Raw genomic sequence first — 18,165 nt, forward strand, 5'->3', positions numbered from 1 at the left:
AACCGCTAAGCCACCCAGGGATTCCCATAATACTAGAATTTTTAAAAAAGAATTTATTTATTTATTTATTCACAAGACCCAGAGAGAGAGAGAGAAAGAATGAGGCAGAGACACAGGCAGAGGGAGAAGCAGGCTCCATGCAGGGAGCCGGATGTGGGACTCCATCCCCGGTCTCCAGGATCACGCCCTGGGCCACAGGTGGTGCTAAACTGCTGTGCCACCAGGGCTGCCCAATACTAGATTTTTAAAGGAACTCTGTGTGTCTTCTAGCACACTAAAATACATTCTCACCTTTGTTTTTCTTGGGTAATGTCGGGAATGAAAGGACCCAATTATTCTTTGATAGTGTAATTTTCCTTGTTTTACAGGACAGAAAGTTATCCAAGCTCAATACTTCTAAGAAATGTCTTCAACTAAGAGCAATCCCTTTGTTTCTTAGAAGTTTGAATTTGGGGGAAATGTTGAGAATCTGGGAGGAAAAAAGACTAAGCGAAGGGAAGGAACAGCATGCTTGGGAAGGCACACACCACACCAGCTCTCTTGCTTCTAGTGGTTATCACGTACCAACCCAAGTGGCTGCTGCCTCATCACTTGGCTTTAATCATAATTTATGTTTTTAGCAGAGATATGAACTACAACTGATACTGAAGCAAAGTGTTTTAGAAGTTACAGATTTTAGAAAACTATCATAATTATTCAAGGGAAAAAGAAAGGTTTAGTTTTTATGTGGGCTCTATTTGATAACGATTTTTGCCCCCATTTGACATCACATTGAAACACTGGACCATAGAATTAGGTCCACGTATTTGTCATCTATAGATTTATAGAAACGTTTAATTTTTGTTTGAGGTTTAGTGGATCCATTTCTGTTTGCAGTGCTGAAAACCCTTCAACTATCTCACCGTTAGCTAGCAGGTGAACTTGTATACTCTTGTTTTTCTTCTAGATTCATGAAAAGCTCCACTACTATGAGAAGCAGAACCCCGTGCCCATTCTCCACGGTGCAGCAGTCTTGGCCGATGATGTAAGTGTGCCTTTTGGAGCTCCCTGCCACCTGGCTCCCTTGGGCCCGGCCCTGAGCAGAGCTCTTCCTGGCACAGACACAAGTGTGAGATCCTAGGAGTGAAAACGAGAAGAAGCTGCAGATGTTTCCAAAAGTCCTGTCACCAAGGACCTTATGCGGATACTGTGCTGATTTGCATTCACTCTCCCGCTCAAAAAATGTGCGTGGAGATGCCCTCTGTTCTACCTGGGTAGCTACAGTAGCAGAAGTCTGAGGCTAGAACTCTCTGGGCAGAGAGAAACTGTCAGCTACTAGTGTTCTGAGAAAGTCACAGGCAGGAGGAATGCTTTGGAGAAATAAAGACAAATGAGATAGGTCTGTTGCTGACAGTGCTAAAAAATGACAGATACGCTAGTGTCGGAATGAGGCCTGATGAAATACATAAAAAGACAGGATTGTTTTTAAAATGGAGTATAAAGCATCATAATGATTTATGGATATTAGTCCTTTCCAAATTACCTTCATAACCAAAAAATAAATTTTAGAAGCAGTTGGCATTGATGGAGTAGTTAATTTCCTGTAGCTGTAATTTTATTTTCAATCTGAGGGAGGGAATTACCTTGCTGTTCACTTACAAACTCGGATGAATTGAAAGCACACCTGGATAAACTATAAAGGACACTAAGCCAGATGAGAAATAGGTCTCATGTGAAGGCTGGTTTTTGTGATCTCCTAGAGCTTATCTGTTGCTTTTTAAATTTTTTCCTTGGTTATGATTAAAAAAAAAAAGCCATAGTTCAGTTTAAATATTGGGCCATATAATTTTAAAAAAACTAAAAAACAACTGATCATCTTCAGAAGTTGATTTTCTTATATATGCTTTCTATTTTAATTTAGATAATAAGGCATATGTAATAAATCTCTAAGTGATTTGCTATTTGTTTAGTCTCTCAAACTCCTTTCCAGTTCTATCCACAGAGATTACAAATTATAGAGATATTTCAGTTTATGTGTTTATGAGGAAGCTTATTCCTCTGCATTATAGAACCAAAATTTTTAAAGTGAAGGTGAGTAAAGTTACAGATAGAATTCTAGTAAGCTGCAGTTGCCACTTGAGAAAGTCTCAAGAAATCACTTAAAAAACTTTAACTATTGAGAGTTTGGAGAAGTATTTATTAACTATCCAGTGTGATTGAGGCCCAATCATATTTTTTTTTAAAGAAGAGCTTATTTATTCATGAGAGACACAGAGAGAGAGAGAGAGAGAGAGAGGGAGGCAGAGACACAGGAAGAGAGAGAAGCAGGCTCCATGGAGGGAGCCTGCTGTGGGACTCAATCCCAGGACTCCAGGATCATGCCCTGGGCTGAAGCAGGCACCAAACCACTGAGCCACTCAGGGCTCCCCTGAGGCCCAATCATATTATGATAATATTGCTTTTTAAAAAAATTAGAGGCTGTTATTATAATATGGTAAAATATAGCATTTTCTAATTCATCAGAACAATATATTTAAATTTTTAAAAGTATTGTTATAAAGTGACTAAAGAATGCAAAGAGCCTGTGACTTTCTGTAGGTTAACAATTATCACAATTGCTTTACCTTGAAAAACAAAAATTTTACGTTTGAAAAGTTAAGTCACTTTTTGAAATGTAACGAATATATCAATTTATGACATTTTATTTTAGTGTATAATTTACTTTATGCCCTTCTTTTAGAGGAAAGTCCTTGTCTAGAGATAAGAGCAGTTGTTTTTAGTTTGGTAGAAACAATAGGACCAGAGAAATTTCAAGCAGTGTTTTAAGGTGGGTTTTTTTAATGAAAATATATTGTACATATTTTGAATTCTCTTCTACATATTTCACAGTATAATTTCTCTTTCTGTTTGGTCTTGCTTTTTCTTCTTAGGAAATTATATCCTTACTATATCCTAAAATGGAAGAGTCTTGATAGGAAAATCTCTTGAAGAACATGAAGCAGGTTCAAAGTTCCAACTATTCTTTAGCTAGAACCAGCAAATGGGAATGCTTTATCATGATAGTAGAATATGGTCGGCGTGTTTGTTCCCAGAGTACTTGTCAACCTATTTTAAGTCATTTTGTGATTAACCTGGTTTATATTGAATGGATTTCTTATCCTGTAGGTAAACATAAAAGTTTCAGATCATTTGCTCTATTAAAGACATTCTAGTTCTTTTTCCTCCAGCTCTAAACAGCAAGCTATTGTGGGTTTTTGGGAACCCTGTGGATTTCACCACCTCATTCAGAACCTTTCTTTTTTTTTTTCCATTTTCTTTCTTTCTCTCTTTTTAAAAAATAGTGTCAAAACCGGATCCAATCCTTTTGACAAGTGGTCCTTTGTTTGCATGCAAAAGACCATTCCTTAAGATGAAGTGCTGGGATTTACCCTCATTGCAATAAATCAGAAGGTGATCTGGATGATATGATTTTTGGAGTTCTACTCAGCCACGATCCTGGCCTGGGATCTGGCCTACCAAGGGCCTGAAAAAAGGAGCCGTCATTGATGGTCTGTTTTCTTTCATACCGACCTCTCCTTAATCACTGGAAAGTGGCAAGATAGATTCTCGGTTGTCACATATGGAGCAACACAGCGCCCTTACTAAATGTTCTCTGTGTCAATGTGATCTCCCTTACAGCTGGCTGAAGAGCTTCAGAACAAGCCATTAAACAGTGAGATCAGAGAGCTGTTGAAACTCCTGTCAAAACCCAATGTGAAGGTGAGGACGTGTAATAAATATCTTCCAGGAGGGCCACTTTCTGAGGCTTCAGATGAATTTTATTTCGAGCGTCAATTTTCAAGTGAATGTATTTTCAAATCGTGCACAGTATTTTAATAACCCAAATCCCATTAAGGAAGAAAGTTGAGCTTTTGATAATAATGTGACTAACTATAAAATACTTTAATCGGGTAGCTCAGGATTTCAGGTAGTGAATATAATGTCACTTCAAGGTCAGTTTCCTTTAAATGAAGGTAAGAGTATAGAATGCAGAATCTATCAGTGATTTTGTTTAGGTCATTTTACATGGCTAGTGAACGGTATTCCAATATATTGGACAACTGTACCTATTTTTGTATAGGATCATTTCAGTTTTTCACTTTGCCCTCCCCTGTTATCTGCCCCATCTCCTCTCCCTCCACTAATTCATATTTTAATAAATACTACCCTTTACAGAGCAGAGCAGTTTTCCAGTATAGAATATTAGTATCAGTAGGCAGATTTCAAGTCTCCTTGCCATTTTTTTTATTGAAGACTAGTTGACATAACAATATTGTATTAGTTTCAGGTGTACAACATAGTGACCTCTGATATGTATACACATTAAAAAATGATCACCGCAATTAGTCCAGGTACTGTATGTCACCCTACAAAGTTGTTACACTATCATTGACTCTATTCCCTCTGTGGTATATGACATTTCTGCCTTTTACTTATTTTGTGACTGGAAGATTGTATCTCTTAATCTCCTTCACCTATTTCACTCCTTCCCTGCCATTTTTCTTCCAGGTATGTATCACTTACCTTTCCCCCAAAGGTGCTTGGTCAACAGAGGTCATTTCAAAATGTTCCTGTTAATTCTGAGGTCACTAATGCACTAAATCCTATCATCTGTACGTTTTGGACTTGCTATTGCTGCCATTACACTTGAAAGATTGTTCCATGAGTCAAAATTACATATGGATTATGTAATTGAAACGATCAGTTATTTTTCCTTTTTAAAGATTTATTTGAGAGAGTATGAGTCAGGAGGAGGGGCAGAGGGAGAGGGAGAATCTCAAACAGACTCCTGCTGAGTGTGGAGTTTGATGCTGGGCTCCGTCTCATGACCCTGAGATCATGACCTGTGCTGAAACCAAAAGTTGGATGCTTGACTTACTGAGCCACCCAAGTGCCCCAAAATGATCAATTATCTTATGATCATTTCTATTAAGCATATGTAGGCTGTCAAATGAATATTTCTGCCTAGATGCAAAAACTTGATTTCTACCTTCCTTGAAAAATTTCCTTTGGAACTCTAAGTAGTCTTCAATTGCTAGTGAAAAGAGAAAGATAGTATTAAATAAAAGATGAAGTGAAAACATGCCCTAACTTTAACTCCTAATCCTTAGAATTAAAATAAGTGCTGTTAAGTGTACTATCATTAGTAGTATAGAGTAATTGATTTGCACTGGTACAGAGGAGATTGGTTGAATTTTAGTTCTAAAGAATAAAGATCAGATTAAAGCAGAATAGTTGCTTGAAATTAAAGTATATAGAAAGGTTAAGAGCTCAGAGTAAGAGATTCATAGGTAGAGAAAGTTCTGAAAATGTCTTCATTTGTTCTGAGTGCACATGAGAAGTGAATATGAACCAGAGAAGGGTGAGGTTAGCTGGGAGAAGCTTGTTAAACTCCTTTTTGAGAGTACGATCTTGTTTTGAGTATTAGAAATTGAAGACGAGTGTTTCGGACAAAACAACATGATTTGGTATTCTATTCAAGAGTGTTTGGAATAGAACAGCCAATAAATAAGAGGTTATACTGGATGGAAACTGGTATTTTGCTCAAGAGGGAAGTATGATTTTAGATTGTACTCACCGTTGGATACAACCTTATAAACTATGAACATATTTTAGATTAATGCTTTTAAAATGTTTTATGTTTGTATAGCCATGTGATAGAATGTGTGAGAAGTCAGCATGAAAGATGTATTTTCAGTAAGTGATGTGTAGGAAGTGGGTAAGATTGTAGACACATGATGTCTCAGTTGGCAGTGGCAATTTCTAGTTAGCTAGCCTTGGGGGGATATCTTTCTTACCTTTATAACCTAATATTTAACATTGCTTTCCTTGAAATAATTAACACCATCAATTTGAATTTCACTTTTTTAAAAAAAAGATTTTATTTATTTATTCATTAGGGACACAGGGAGAGAGAGAGGCAGAAACACAGGCAGAGGGAGAAGCAGGCTCCATGCAGGGAGCCAGATGTGGGACCGGATCCCCAGTCTCCAGGATCACGCCCTGAGCCGAAGGTGGCGCTAAACCGCTGAGCCACCTGGGCTACCCGAATTTCACTTTTTTTTAGGTAATTGAGAAGTCATTTAGTAAAGTAAAATATTTTCTTTTTTTTTTTTTAAAGCAGAACAAGGTACAATAGACTATAACAGGTATACATGAATTGTAAATTGAGCAGACAATTTAAATATGAAAAACGTAACTCCAGGGTGTTAATTTGAATATTGTTTTTAATTTGCAGTGCATAAGGGAAGTAATTATTTACTTGTTAAAGATGGATCTTTCACTTAAAATCGTTCACAGTAGTGAAAAGAAACCTGAGGTCTACCTCAAAAGTAATGATTTTTATAAACACACATAGTTGTATACAACTAAATGCACAGCCCCTAGGAGGAGGTCAATACATCTATCCCACAGATCTACCAACTCCTTTTTGAAAAATTTTAGAACTTTCTCTGGTTATTTGTAAATGTTCCTGGAGTCAGATCCTCATTCATTCATTCTCAAATGTCCAATGCCTACTCTGTGCCAGACCCTACAGATGCAACTTGCAGAAGATACGTGAAGGTTAAGGAAGCTAACAGGAGAAATACTGAGTAAAAGAACACATAGAAATACTGTGGAGGGGTACGTAGGTGGCTCAGCCAGTCCAGCGTCCGACTCTTGGTTTCAGCTCAGGTCATGCAGGCTCCTTGGGATTCTCTCTTTCCCTCTCCTCTGCCCTTCCTGTAGTTTACGCTCTCTCTCTCTCTCTCTGTCTGTCTGTCTCTCTCTCAAATGAATAGAGAAAACCTTAAAACACTGTGGTCATCAGAGAGGATCTAGCTCCCAGATCTAACTTTGGGAAAGAAGGAGTGTGGGGAGGGTTGGAGAAAATGTTCCAGAGGAAGTGGCAAGTAAGTTGAGCCCTGGAGGTTGAATTTGAGGTAACCAAAAGGAGGAAGAGGAAAGGTGAGTTGGGATAGGATGTGAAAATAGATTTCTTAAAAAAGATTTATTTAAGAAAGAGAGAGACTAGGGGGCTGTGGAGGAGGGGCAGGAGAGAGAAGTTCTCAAGCAGAATCCCACTGAGCAGTGAGCCCTACTCAGGGCTAGATCTAATGACCTTGAGATCAAAACCTAAGCCAAAATCAAGAGTCAGATGTTTAATCAACTGAGCCACCCAGGTGCCCATTAAAACAGATGTTTTAAATAAGGTGAATAGTATACGAAGTCCCATAAAGAAAATAACTTGTCAAGTTTGAGGATGTAAATGAGTTCAGTGTGGTTGAACAGTAGCTTGAGGAGAGGAAGGGGCAGAGTTCAGAGCTATACAGGGACTACTTTGATTGAGTACAGGGGCTATATACATCCTGGTTTGCCCAGGAACAGTCTGGTTTGTGCCTGTAGTCCCAGCATGATTATTAATAGCCTCCTTTCCATTTCAGTTGTTTCCTTTTTTTAGATGATAAATTATATGGCCGCTCTTATTGTGAACATATTGCAAAGTTTGGATTTCATCCTAAGAGCAGTGGAAAGCCACTGAAAGGATTTAAATAGGCAAGTGACGCCGTTGTTCTAGTACACGGATTCTTGGAGTGGAGGAGTGGTGGTAGGGCAGGAGGAGTGGGATGCTGAATGGAGGAAGGCCAACTGGAACCAGTGGAGGTAATTCAGGTGAAACATGATTATGGCCTCCATGAAGGATGTGAGGGATGGATGGAAGTATGGATGGGTAGAACTGGATGCAGCTTCAATACATGGTATTGGCCCAAGTGGTTAATTATTGGGAGAAAATAATATATATAATATTGCATATTGTATGTAGTACACAGTGAATTCCAAGTAAAAGGTTTAAAAATTGAAGTATTAAAAATTGAAGTAAAAATTGAGTATAAAAATTGAAGCATAATCATGAGATAGAGAAGAAACATTCCCAACTTCAGGAACAGATGGACAGATAGACACACAGGAAAAGTAAAAAAAAAAAAAAAAAAAATGTGTGAATGTGGTTAGAAGGAATAATTTACTTAAATAAACAGTTTACATTTGTCTTTCATAAGGTTGTGACAATTAGTCTGACTTTCATTTTACTTTTTACAAAGGGACTTGATAAAAAGTTTTAAAAGTAATTAGGAAAATATTTTGATAATGCATAATTGTATTTTTAATTCAAACCATGGAGAAAGTAGAAGTTCCTTTCTTCATTGTTATGTTTTGTGAAGATGAGCACCATTTCATATGTTTAATCACTTTCTGTTCTGTGAAGCATGTGTCCATATACCTTTTAGGGATAATTACTGTTCATTTGCTGCATTACTTTTCCTTTTTGCATACAGAAATATTACCTACACATTTTTCTTTTTTTTTTTAAGATTTATTTATTTATTTGGTGGGAGGGACAGAAGGATAGGGGGAGAGACAATCTCATGCAGACTTCCTGCTAAGCATGGAGCCCGGCTCAGGTCTCTATCCCACAACTCTGAGATTATGACCTGAGCTGAAATCAAGATTCAGACACTTAACCAACTTAGTCACCCAGGCACCGCTACATTTTTTCCATTATAATTAGAATGCAATACTTCTTGTTTTGTGGACCTTTAACATTTTGGTATTTTGTGGACTTCTCTTTGAAGCAACATAACTAATCTCTTTGAGGTGGGCATCTCTGCCTTTTTTTTTTTTTTTTTTTTTGCTATGTAAATAGCACTATAATGGACATCTCTCGTATATTTCAGAATTTTATTGGTCAGTAAATTGTGAGTTAAAATACTATACATCTAAAATTTTGATAGTGATTGCCAACTTGTCCTTTGCAATAATCTAGACATCTTCTCAGTATACAGTGCCCACAGATGTGCATGAGAAGGTCCTTTCCAAACCCTATGCCCTTGCAAGCCCTGTTTAATATTCTTTCTAAGTTTTGCTAATTGATCACTACTGGAATATATGTCAACATTCTCCCTGTACAGTTTGTCACTCTTTTTTGTTTTTTAAATATTTCTTTATTTATTCATGAGAGACACAGAAAGAGAGAGGCAGAGACATAGGCAGAGGGAGAAACAGGCTCCATGCAGGAGCCCAATGTGGGACTCGATCCCAGGATTCCAGAATCATCCCCTGAGCTGAAGGTAGATTCTCAACTGCTGAGCCACCTAGGCATCCACAGTTTGTCACTCTTGATTCCCAACAGTTAGGAAATGACTTGAAATTTTGTAACACTTGTGTCACCTGAGGGCTATCAAAGAGTTAAAGATTACACCCAGTCTTAAAATCTCTAAGTTGAAGGGCACCTGGGTGGCTCAGTCATTAAGCAGTCAGCTCTTGGTTTCAGCTCAGGTCGTGATCTCCGGGTTGTGAGATTGAGCCCTGCTTCTGGCTCTGGGCTCAGTAGGGAGTCTGCTTGAGATTCTCTCTGCCCCTCCCTCCATGCTCACTTGCCCATTCACTCTCAAATAAGTAAATAAATATTTTTAAAGATATCTGTCAATTGATTGGTTGGTTGCCATATACAATCAATAATAATTACTTTTATTATTCAATAATGTTTATAAAATCCAGTCTTACTGTCCAAATCTTAAAGTCCAAGAAAAGTAATGAAGCATCAAAGAGACAACAGGTGCTGAGAAAAAGGAAGTGGGGCTGTAACAGAAGGCCTCAGTGGATGTGATAAGGTATGGGAGCTTCCTGCAGTGATCGAATGGAGAAGAGCCATAGTATTGATAGCCTTTGAGGGCACTGATGAAAGGATGTGGATCTTTACAGACACTTTGTTTCTAGGGGAAGCAAAGAGAGACATTAAAAATAATGACCACTCCGTGGCATCATGTGGCCACAGTAAAGGCAAATCAACCTATAGGAGTCATCATTCAGTGGCTTGTTTTTGATAAAACAACAAAATGACATCATCTCTAGAATATGGTATTATAATTCAGGAAGTCAGGGAAAATTTGATAGGTTTTAAAAAGGCAATAAAATAAAAGGATTTGTTGCAATTTTTCAGCTTTCCAAAACATGCACTTACCAGAAGTTGCTCATCACCTGAACATGTAGAATGGATGATACTTCATTAAAGCATGCAAAAGGGAAAAGTGAAGCTTCCTTCTGGAGGAATAAATCAGTGTTACTCATTCTTTTGAGTTAGACACTTAACTCTGTGGACCTGACAGAAACTTAGAACATAGAATTGACCCGAGGGGATCCAAAGCAGGGAAAGCCTGTGTGCCTGAGGAGTTACAAGGCCTAGTGTTCAATTTCCTGTGTAGTTTTCTGAGCAACCGTTAAACCCATCAGTTGTGATTAGTGGGGTTATGGCATATGGAAATACAATTTTCTTATTTAGGTGTTGCCTTTTTTACAAAAAGACAATGTATATACTGAAGAATAGTGTCACCACAGTTAAAGCAGGCAAATAGAATACAAAGTTACATTTAGTTGTCCAAAATGAAAATGTTGCTAAGCAAAAATATTTGTAAAGCAAAACTATAAAGAATTAGGAACTTGATATCTATAAATCTTAAAAGGTGTTTTGGAAAGCAGACATGGAGGTGAATACAAAGCTAACGAGGGAAAATGCATAGCTGGTGTTAATATTGTCTATCAACTATAATAATCATTTTATTTTAAAAGATGTTTATTAGCCATCTGTTAGTCATAGCTATATGCAAGATAGTTTTCATAGATACACAGATAGGGGACATTTCTGATGTTTTTCATTCAACTCTTTATAGATCCATATTCCCATCCACTCTTATTCCTATCTTCCTGTCTGAAAGACTTCATATACCGTATTTTGTAATGCAACTGTTCTGGTGATGAATTCCTTCAGCTTTTGTATGTCTTTTAATAAGTCTTCAGTATGCTCACATTACTTAAAGATATTTTTGCTGGGTATAGAACTTTAGGTTGCTGGTTTTCTTTGAGTGTTTAAAAGATGTTGCTATTACCTTGTAGCTCACATTGTTTCTGATTATGTTGTCATTTTTACCTTTTTTCCTTTGGCCAATTTTAACTTTCTCACTGGTTTTAAGCAATTTGGTGGTTTCTTTTTATTTTATTTTACTTTTTTTTTTGTGCTTGGATATTTTGAACTTCTTGGACCTAGGGGCTCCCCCCCCCCCCCCCAAATCAAATTTGGAATATTTTTTGCCATATTTCTTCAAATAATTTTTAGCACCTCTCCTTTCTTTGGAGATGCCAATTAGGTGTATATAAGTTGTCTCATAGCTCAATAATGTTCCATTCATAATTTTTTACTCTACTTTATCTTTGTGTTTCTTGTTAGTTTATAAGTTGCTTTAATGATGTGTTAATCTCAGTGCACTTTAAAAAAATTTCATACATTGTATCTTTTATCTCTAGAAGTTTTATTTGAATCTTTCTTATATATTGCCCATCTGATTTTCATTTTTTCCTCTAGCTTTTTAAACATTTAGGATACAATTATATAATAGGTATTATTTCCTTGTCTACAGTCTATCTGTAATTTCAGGATTTGGTTCTATATAATTCTGTCATCTGTGTAATTTTCAGGGTTTAGTTCTGTGGTGTTATGGTCTTCTTCATGAGCAGTATTTTCTTAAGTCTTCCTTTGTCTAGTAACTCCTGTCAGTAATTGATTCTGAGTCATCATGAGTTTTACTTTGTTTGATGCTGGATATTTTTTATTTTTATAGGTAATATTCTTTAGGGTTTTTTTCCCTATTATAATTGAATTACTTGGAAACATGTTGATCCTTCAGAGGCTTGCTTTTAAGCTTTGTTAGCTGAGATCTTAGCAGTGTTTAATCTTGGACTAAGTGTTTCCCAGTATAAAGACAATATCCCTCTGTTAAGTGTCCTCAATGCCCTGTGAATGCCAAGCCTTTCCCCTCTGACTGATGGAACCAGGAGCCACTCCTGCCCTATGTGATCTTTGGGGATTATTCCCTGTAATGCAGAGTTTCTGAAACTTGGGACTATTGATATTTTGGAGCTGGAAAATGTTTGAAGGGATGGGGAAGGCAGGGAACTGCCCTGTATGCTGTCAGATGTTTAGGAGCATCCTTGGCTTCTACGCACTAGATGGCAGTAGCATCCTCCACACTCTGACTACCCAAACTGTCTCCAGACATTGCCAAGTGGCTATTGGGCAGTAAAATTGTTCTCAGCTAATAACCACTGCTCTAATCCTTTTTGGTAGTTTTTTTTTTAATATGCATATGCCTTGGGTAAGGACTCAAGGGGCAGCCTGAGATAACTCAAAGGTAAAAACTGGGACAACCACTTGGAAAAATTGTTTGTCTTATATACAGAAATGTTAAATATACTTACAACCCACGTTGGGGAGTGTAAGGTGGGGGAGAGATTGGTTTCAAAGATGATTTCTAGGCTTCTGGCTAAACTAATTTATGGACTGTGGTGGTAGTGATTAGGCAACATGGTAGTTAAAAGTCTAAAATGCATTCTCCTAAAATAGTTGTGACATGTCAAGGTTTGAGTGTTTTTTTGGTCATTGGTCTATAATGACAATCTCACAGTGTTTGTGGAGTTTTACCACCATGACATTCATGACTAGAAAAACTTTTATTCTTTTATATACATGTTAGCTTATTACACAAAAAGTGAAATTGTGAGAAAATCAAGGAAAAAATGAAAGTCATATTGCTCAGCGTTTCGTTTTGTGTGTGTGTGTGTGTGTGTGTGTGTGTGTGTGTTCTGCTAACAGTAGGGAGGGAAAAATACAGTTCTCTTAGACTTCTACTGGCTCATCGAACAATGTACCTATAGCTTTACTTTCTCCCTCCTAGAAAAAGTAATAACCGCCCCCACCCCATCCCTAGTTGCCACCCTTAAAAGGATAAACCAGAGAATATGCAGGTGAGAAGACTTTTATGCTGATTTTTGTCCTACGTTAGTGGCTTTGGGGATGGGGTGGTGTGGCAGGGGAGTAGAGCTGCCTTGTGCTCTTTTTTATACTTCTGTTTCTAAGCTCCTCATTTTCAAGTAGTTGCCTTGCTATGTCAAAATTGTAATGCCAATTTGATTTTCTTTATAGTTGGATATGCTTGGAATTTTACATTTGATTAATTTTTTTCCAAATTTTGATTTTGAAAGGCTTTGCTTTCTGTACATGATACTGTGGCTCAGAAGAATTATGATCCTGTATTACCTCCAATGCCAGATGATATTGATGATGAGGAAGACTCAGTTAAAATCATTCGTCTGGTCAAAAATAGAGAACCACTGGTGAGTTTGGGTCTACATTTTGTGCTTAGGTATGAGTAGATATCAGGATAAAGCCATATCTGATGGGAACATACCATTTATTCCTCTCTTTGAAACATACTTTTCCTGTGTTTGTCAAACTTTATTTTTTAAATTTTTATTTGTGTGTGTGTGTGTTGTCAAACTTTAAATAGTGCATTCATGTCTAAGAAAGATTATTTAGAAAAAAGAAAAAAAGCCAAATAAAATGACAGACATTCTCTTGGTTATAAATAGCAACAATTTATACAATGTGATGTTGACATTTATAAAAGACAGCATAGCATGTGCCAGTCACAGCTGATTTAAGATCAAATGGTGCAACTAAAAAAATTGCCTATGGCTTGTCTAGGAAGCTGATTTATTTTAAAGTAATGAGAGATTAATCAAATGTCTGCTATTTCAAAGTGTATATGTACCCATTTATTTTAGCACCAGAATTTATACAATGTCAGATTATGTTGAAGGGTTTATGGTGGGCAGAATGATGTCCCCTGCAGTGCCCAGTGACATCAAGTCCTAATCTTCAGAACCTGCGAAATATTACTTTCCATAGCAAAGGGATTTGTGATTCAGTAAAAATCTTGAGTTGGGAAGATTATCTGAGTTATCTGGTCAGCCTAATGTCATCACAAGGGTTTTTACTGAAGTGGAAAGGGGAGGCAGGAAGTCAGAGTTGCAAAAGAAGATGTGATAATTAAAGCAAAGTTTGGAGTGATGTTGCCATGAGCCCAGGAATTCCCGAAATTTCTAGACACTGGAAAAAGTGCGGATCAGATTCTTCCCTAGATTGTCCAGAAGGAGCACAACCCCTTGACACTTTGATGTTAGCCCGAGAACACTCATTTTGGCCCTCCTCCCTCCAGAAGCTGTAAAATAATACATTTGTGTTGTTTTAAGTCACTAAATTTGTGTGGCACATTTGCACAGCCATAGGATACGAGTGTAGTGTGTATCCATATTTTGATGGAACTACATTTGGAAGAAAAATACATTTCATCATGTAGCAGTTGATTTTAAATGTGTTGTAGCTCATTTTTTCCTAATTAAGTTACTTTTGTGTTCTTAAAGCAAAAGCAGTAGATAATGCAATACATGCTGGGCACTTGGTGAAGTACTTTGCATACAGTATATTTAATCCTCATAGTACACATATTTTTTCCACTGTGATAGACTAGGGCACTGATAGACAAAGAAGCAACTTCCCTAGGTATCACAGCTTATGAGTGGTAAAACTGAGGTCCAAACTTGGCTTTTTACCTTCAAATACTAGTTTTTTCTTCTATACCATATTGTGTCTTTATAACTTGTACCTTTTAGGTAATTTTCATGTTTTGTTTGTGTAAGGGCAACTTTGGTACCTCGATAAATGCATTGAATACTCTTACCCAGAAAAAGACACCAATAAATCTGCGTTTGAGATAAGGGAACTGCTCCCTGTGTTCCTGGCTAAGATTGTTTCATGTAGATGATAAATTTGTGCTTTTCATCTGTGGTTAGAAATCTGTACTGGTAACCTAAATATCTCTTGGTCTTTGTTGTGGAGGTGACGTACTTAGTAGGGATAGATGGTATATATAGTTCAGATGTAGAAAGATCTATCTCAGAGCCTATTGCCATAAAGTAACTAATGCTTGTTGGCTTCTGTGCATCCCACAATAAGAAATACATTTTTTAGTTTTGTTTTTGACAAATTCAGGCTCTTAGGTAATCAGAACGCTGACCACCTTGAGGAGTTCAGTCATTCATCAGTAGTAATTTCTTTGATCAGTTTTCCCAGGGGCAGCAGTTTTTGGTGTGTTGGTTTGGTGAGCTAATGTTGAAGCTGCCATCAGCGACATTTAAGTCCCAAGCCTCTCCTGAGCAAATCCGATCTTCCAAATGTTTGTCAAAGAAATTAGGTATGCACTGCATTGACAGTTTTCAAAAGTTTTAACTGGCCCTCTATAAATTAGTTTCAATTTGAAAAGCAATTGAATGAAGTATACAAAATAACCTGAAGTTGTATTATCATATTTTGTTCTTGAATAGATCACATGCTCTCACTAGTAAACATGTAAACCTGAAATAATTAGACCTAAGGTTGACATAATCATCCTTTGTTAGCTCTCTTTTCTTTCTCTCTTGTTTGTTGATTCTATTTACATATATATTTGAGATACAGAGCACACTCAAGTTTGGGGGAAGGGGCAGCAGGAGAAACAGACTCCCCGCTGAACAGGGAGTCACTCAGGTCTCAATCCCAGGACCCTGGGATCATGACCTGAGCTGAAGACAGATGCTTAACCGACTGAGACACCCAAATACCCCTCTTTTCTTAAAGTTTATATAACATAGCGTATTTAAAACAAGAGTCTGAAGTAGGATAAGAGTGAGAGTTGCATATGTTAGATTCAGTCAGAGCAGGCAAATCTTCAGATAAACAGTGCAAGAGGGGGAGAACAAATACCCCAGGATGTTGTTATGTAGGTGGTGAGAAGTGCTAACTATCCAGTTAGCAAGAATAGAAGGAAATGCATGGGAAGAAAACTTTCAAGTGCCCCTATGGTTCTGTAGAGCCTGCGGGGCTATGCAGGTACTAGGAAGAGGCTAGGGATTTAGGAAATAGAACCAGATAAATTTTAAACTTGGTTGAATTCTTAAGATGTTTAAAAATAATTATTTCTCAGGGAACCTAAGTGGTTCAGTTGGTTGAGTATCTGATTTGATTTTGGCTTAATTCATGATCTTAGGGTCGTGCCCTGGGCTCCATGCTAACTAAGTATGGAGCCTGCTGAGGATTCTCTCTTGCCCTCTGCCCCTCCCCCTACTCTAAATAAATAAAATTTAAAAATTAATTATTTGTCTTAAGCATGAGGATGTTCTCCCAATATGTATTATTTGTGTATTCAGGCGCTATTTTAAGCATTTCTTGGATTATTCAATTGTTAAGTTTCTTTTTTTTTCTTTTTTTTTTTTTTGATCAGTTTCTTAATTCATATACCAAGGTATAATTTGGCAACTTCATAATGCCAAATAGCATTTTGCACTTAATAGCATTTTTATTTCCTTTTAAGTGTGGGGTATTTAAAAATTTTAATTCCATTTCATTTTTATTCATAATCTTTCTTTTTTTTGCTATTTTTACATGAATTTAAACAATTTTGTTTCTCCATTATTTAAAAGTAAAAGTTTAAAAAATGAACTGTAGAAAATAGTCATTTTCAGCAAACTTGTCGTTTTACATTTGTCAAATGTCATTTGTCATTTTGGAGAGGTTACTGGAAAAACCACAACCACCAAAAGGGCAGGGGGTAGGAGGAGAAGCAGAAACTGAGAGAAGGTTGAGTCTGAGGCATTCTTAGGAGAATGAATCCAGGTTGTAAGAATCAAATAGTTAAGATGAGGGAAGCCAAGCTGAAATAAAATTCTAGTGATTGGATGGTCAGGAAATTTTTGGCAAAGGATTCAAGAGGGATTTAGCAATCAAGGTGTTAGTTTATCAATGTTATTTAAGAATGTAATTTTGGAGGTGCCTAGGTGGCTCATTGTTAAGCATTCGACTCTTGATTTCAGCTCAGGACATGGTCTTAGGTCCTGGGGTGAGCTCCTTGGCAGGCTCCATGCTCAGCAAGGAGTCAGCTGGAGGATTCACTTTCTCTCCCTCTGCCCCCCACCCCCTGCCACTCTTACATGCACACTCTCAAATAAATAAATCTCTTAAAAATGTAATTTTAGTTTTTGGACTGAGGTGAAATATCAGTGAAATAAGCCTGAGGTTCCTTATTAGATAATCAGGAGATATGCTTCTTCAAGAGTGTTTTGAGTATCAGCTAGCATTATGTGTTTGAAATGCTTTGCCAGTTTTTAGGCCATATGCAGGCATTAAGTAAATGTTACATAGAATGACAAGGTGGGAGCTCTAGATGACAGTTGTTGAAGGAGAGGACCATTTCTAGGGAAAAGAGGCAGTGAACACAGATCATGTAGGTATTTGCAGTGGGAAGGTGAGAGGCTGTTAGTTTGAGGAGAGGGATGGATGAATGAATTGAGAGAAGGAGGGAAAAGCACTGGTTAGGATGCACAGAGCAGAGCTATCATCCTTCCCTATGAATTTGGAATAATCTCTATCTGTATCTAATTATCCAGAAATAATAATAAACAGTTTTTTGGCAAGCTTAAGAAAATGACATTCTATTAGTGAGTGAGTAGATTATGATCCCGATTTTCAGTTTCTGGCATGGGTTGTCCTTCTTGTTTCTTTTATTTTTTTCATTTTTTTATTTTTTATAAAAGATTTTATTTATTCACAAGAGACAGAGAGAGAGGCAGAGACGCAGGCAGAGGGATAAGCAGGCTCCATGCAAGGAACCTGACGTGGGACTTGATCCCAGGATTCCAGGATCATACCCTGGGCCGAAGGCAGGCGCTAAACTGCTGAGCCACCCAGGGATACCGTCTTGTTTCTTTTAGAACTGTGGTGCTTAAACTACTAGGGGTATTCTGAGAATTACCGGAGGTGCTTACTTAAAATGCAGACTTCATAGTCTCTGTCCCCCAGAAATTCTGCATCAGTAAGTTTCAGGTGGGGCCTGGGAAACTATATTTTTAAAAATGTCTCCAATATACTTGATGCAATTGTTTGGTAGACAATACTTGAAACCACTTTGATTTCAAAGATTCAACTGAAATCACCTGTGCTACCAGTTTAAGGAGGAGGTCTTAGAATATTGGCAGTATTGTAAGCAATGCAGTTTTTGTGTAGGACAGCCTACAGGATAGCCTGGTCTCTGCAATACTGCTTTATAAACCATTTTGCAGTAGTACCAAGACAAATTTAACCAGAATTTTAACTTTTCAATCTAACCTGAAGTTCTCTATACTCTCTGTTTTGTCAAAATCATACAGAATAGCAGGGTGCCTGGGTGACTCAATCACTTGACCATC

At 37.3% G+C, this 18,165-nt stretch overlaps 1 protein-coding gene across 6 annotated transcripts in view; it reads left to right on the top strand.

Annotated features, from left to right (window-relative positions):
- The window catches only part of MPP7 (MAGUK p55 scaffold protein 7), a 313,879-nt gene that overhangs the window by 202,006 nt on the left and 93,708 nt on the right, over positions 1–18,165 (top strand). For 4 of the 6 annotated variants that reach the window (XM_035713379.2, XM_035713382.2, XM_049100342.1 and 1 more), the window contains 3 exons: positions 947–1,024; positions 3,658–3,738; positions 13,090–13,221. In XM_035713379.2, coding sequence (XP_035569272.1) covers positions 947–1,024; positions 3,658–3,738; positions 13,090–13,221 — 291 coding nt within the window. The remainder of the gene's footprint in view (positions 1–946; positions 1,025–3,657; positions 3,739–13,089; positions 13,222–18,165) is intronic. The other 2 variants (XM_049100344.1, XM_049100348.1) reach the window with 2 other exon arrangements.

The sequence above is a fragment of the Canis lupus genome, chromosome 2 (genome assembly GCF_003254725.2).
Source record: "Canis lupus dingo isolate Sandy chromosome 2, ASM325472v2, whole genome shotgun sequence".
In the NCBI taxonomy this organism is placed as follows: Eukaryota; Metazoa; Chordata; class Mammalia; order Carnivora; family Canidae; genus Canis; species Canis lupus.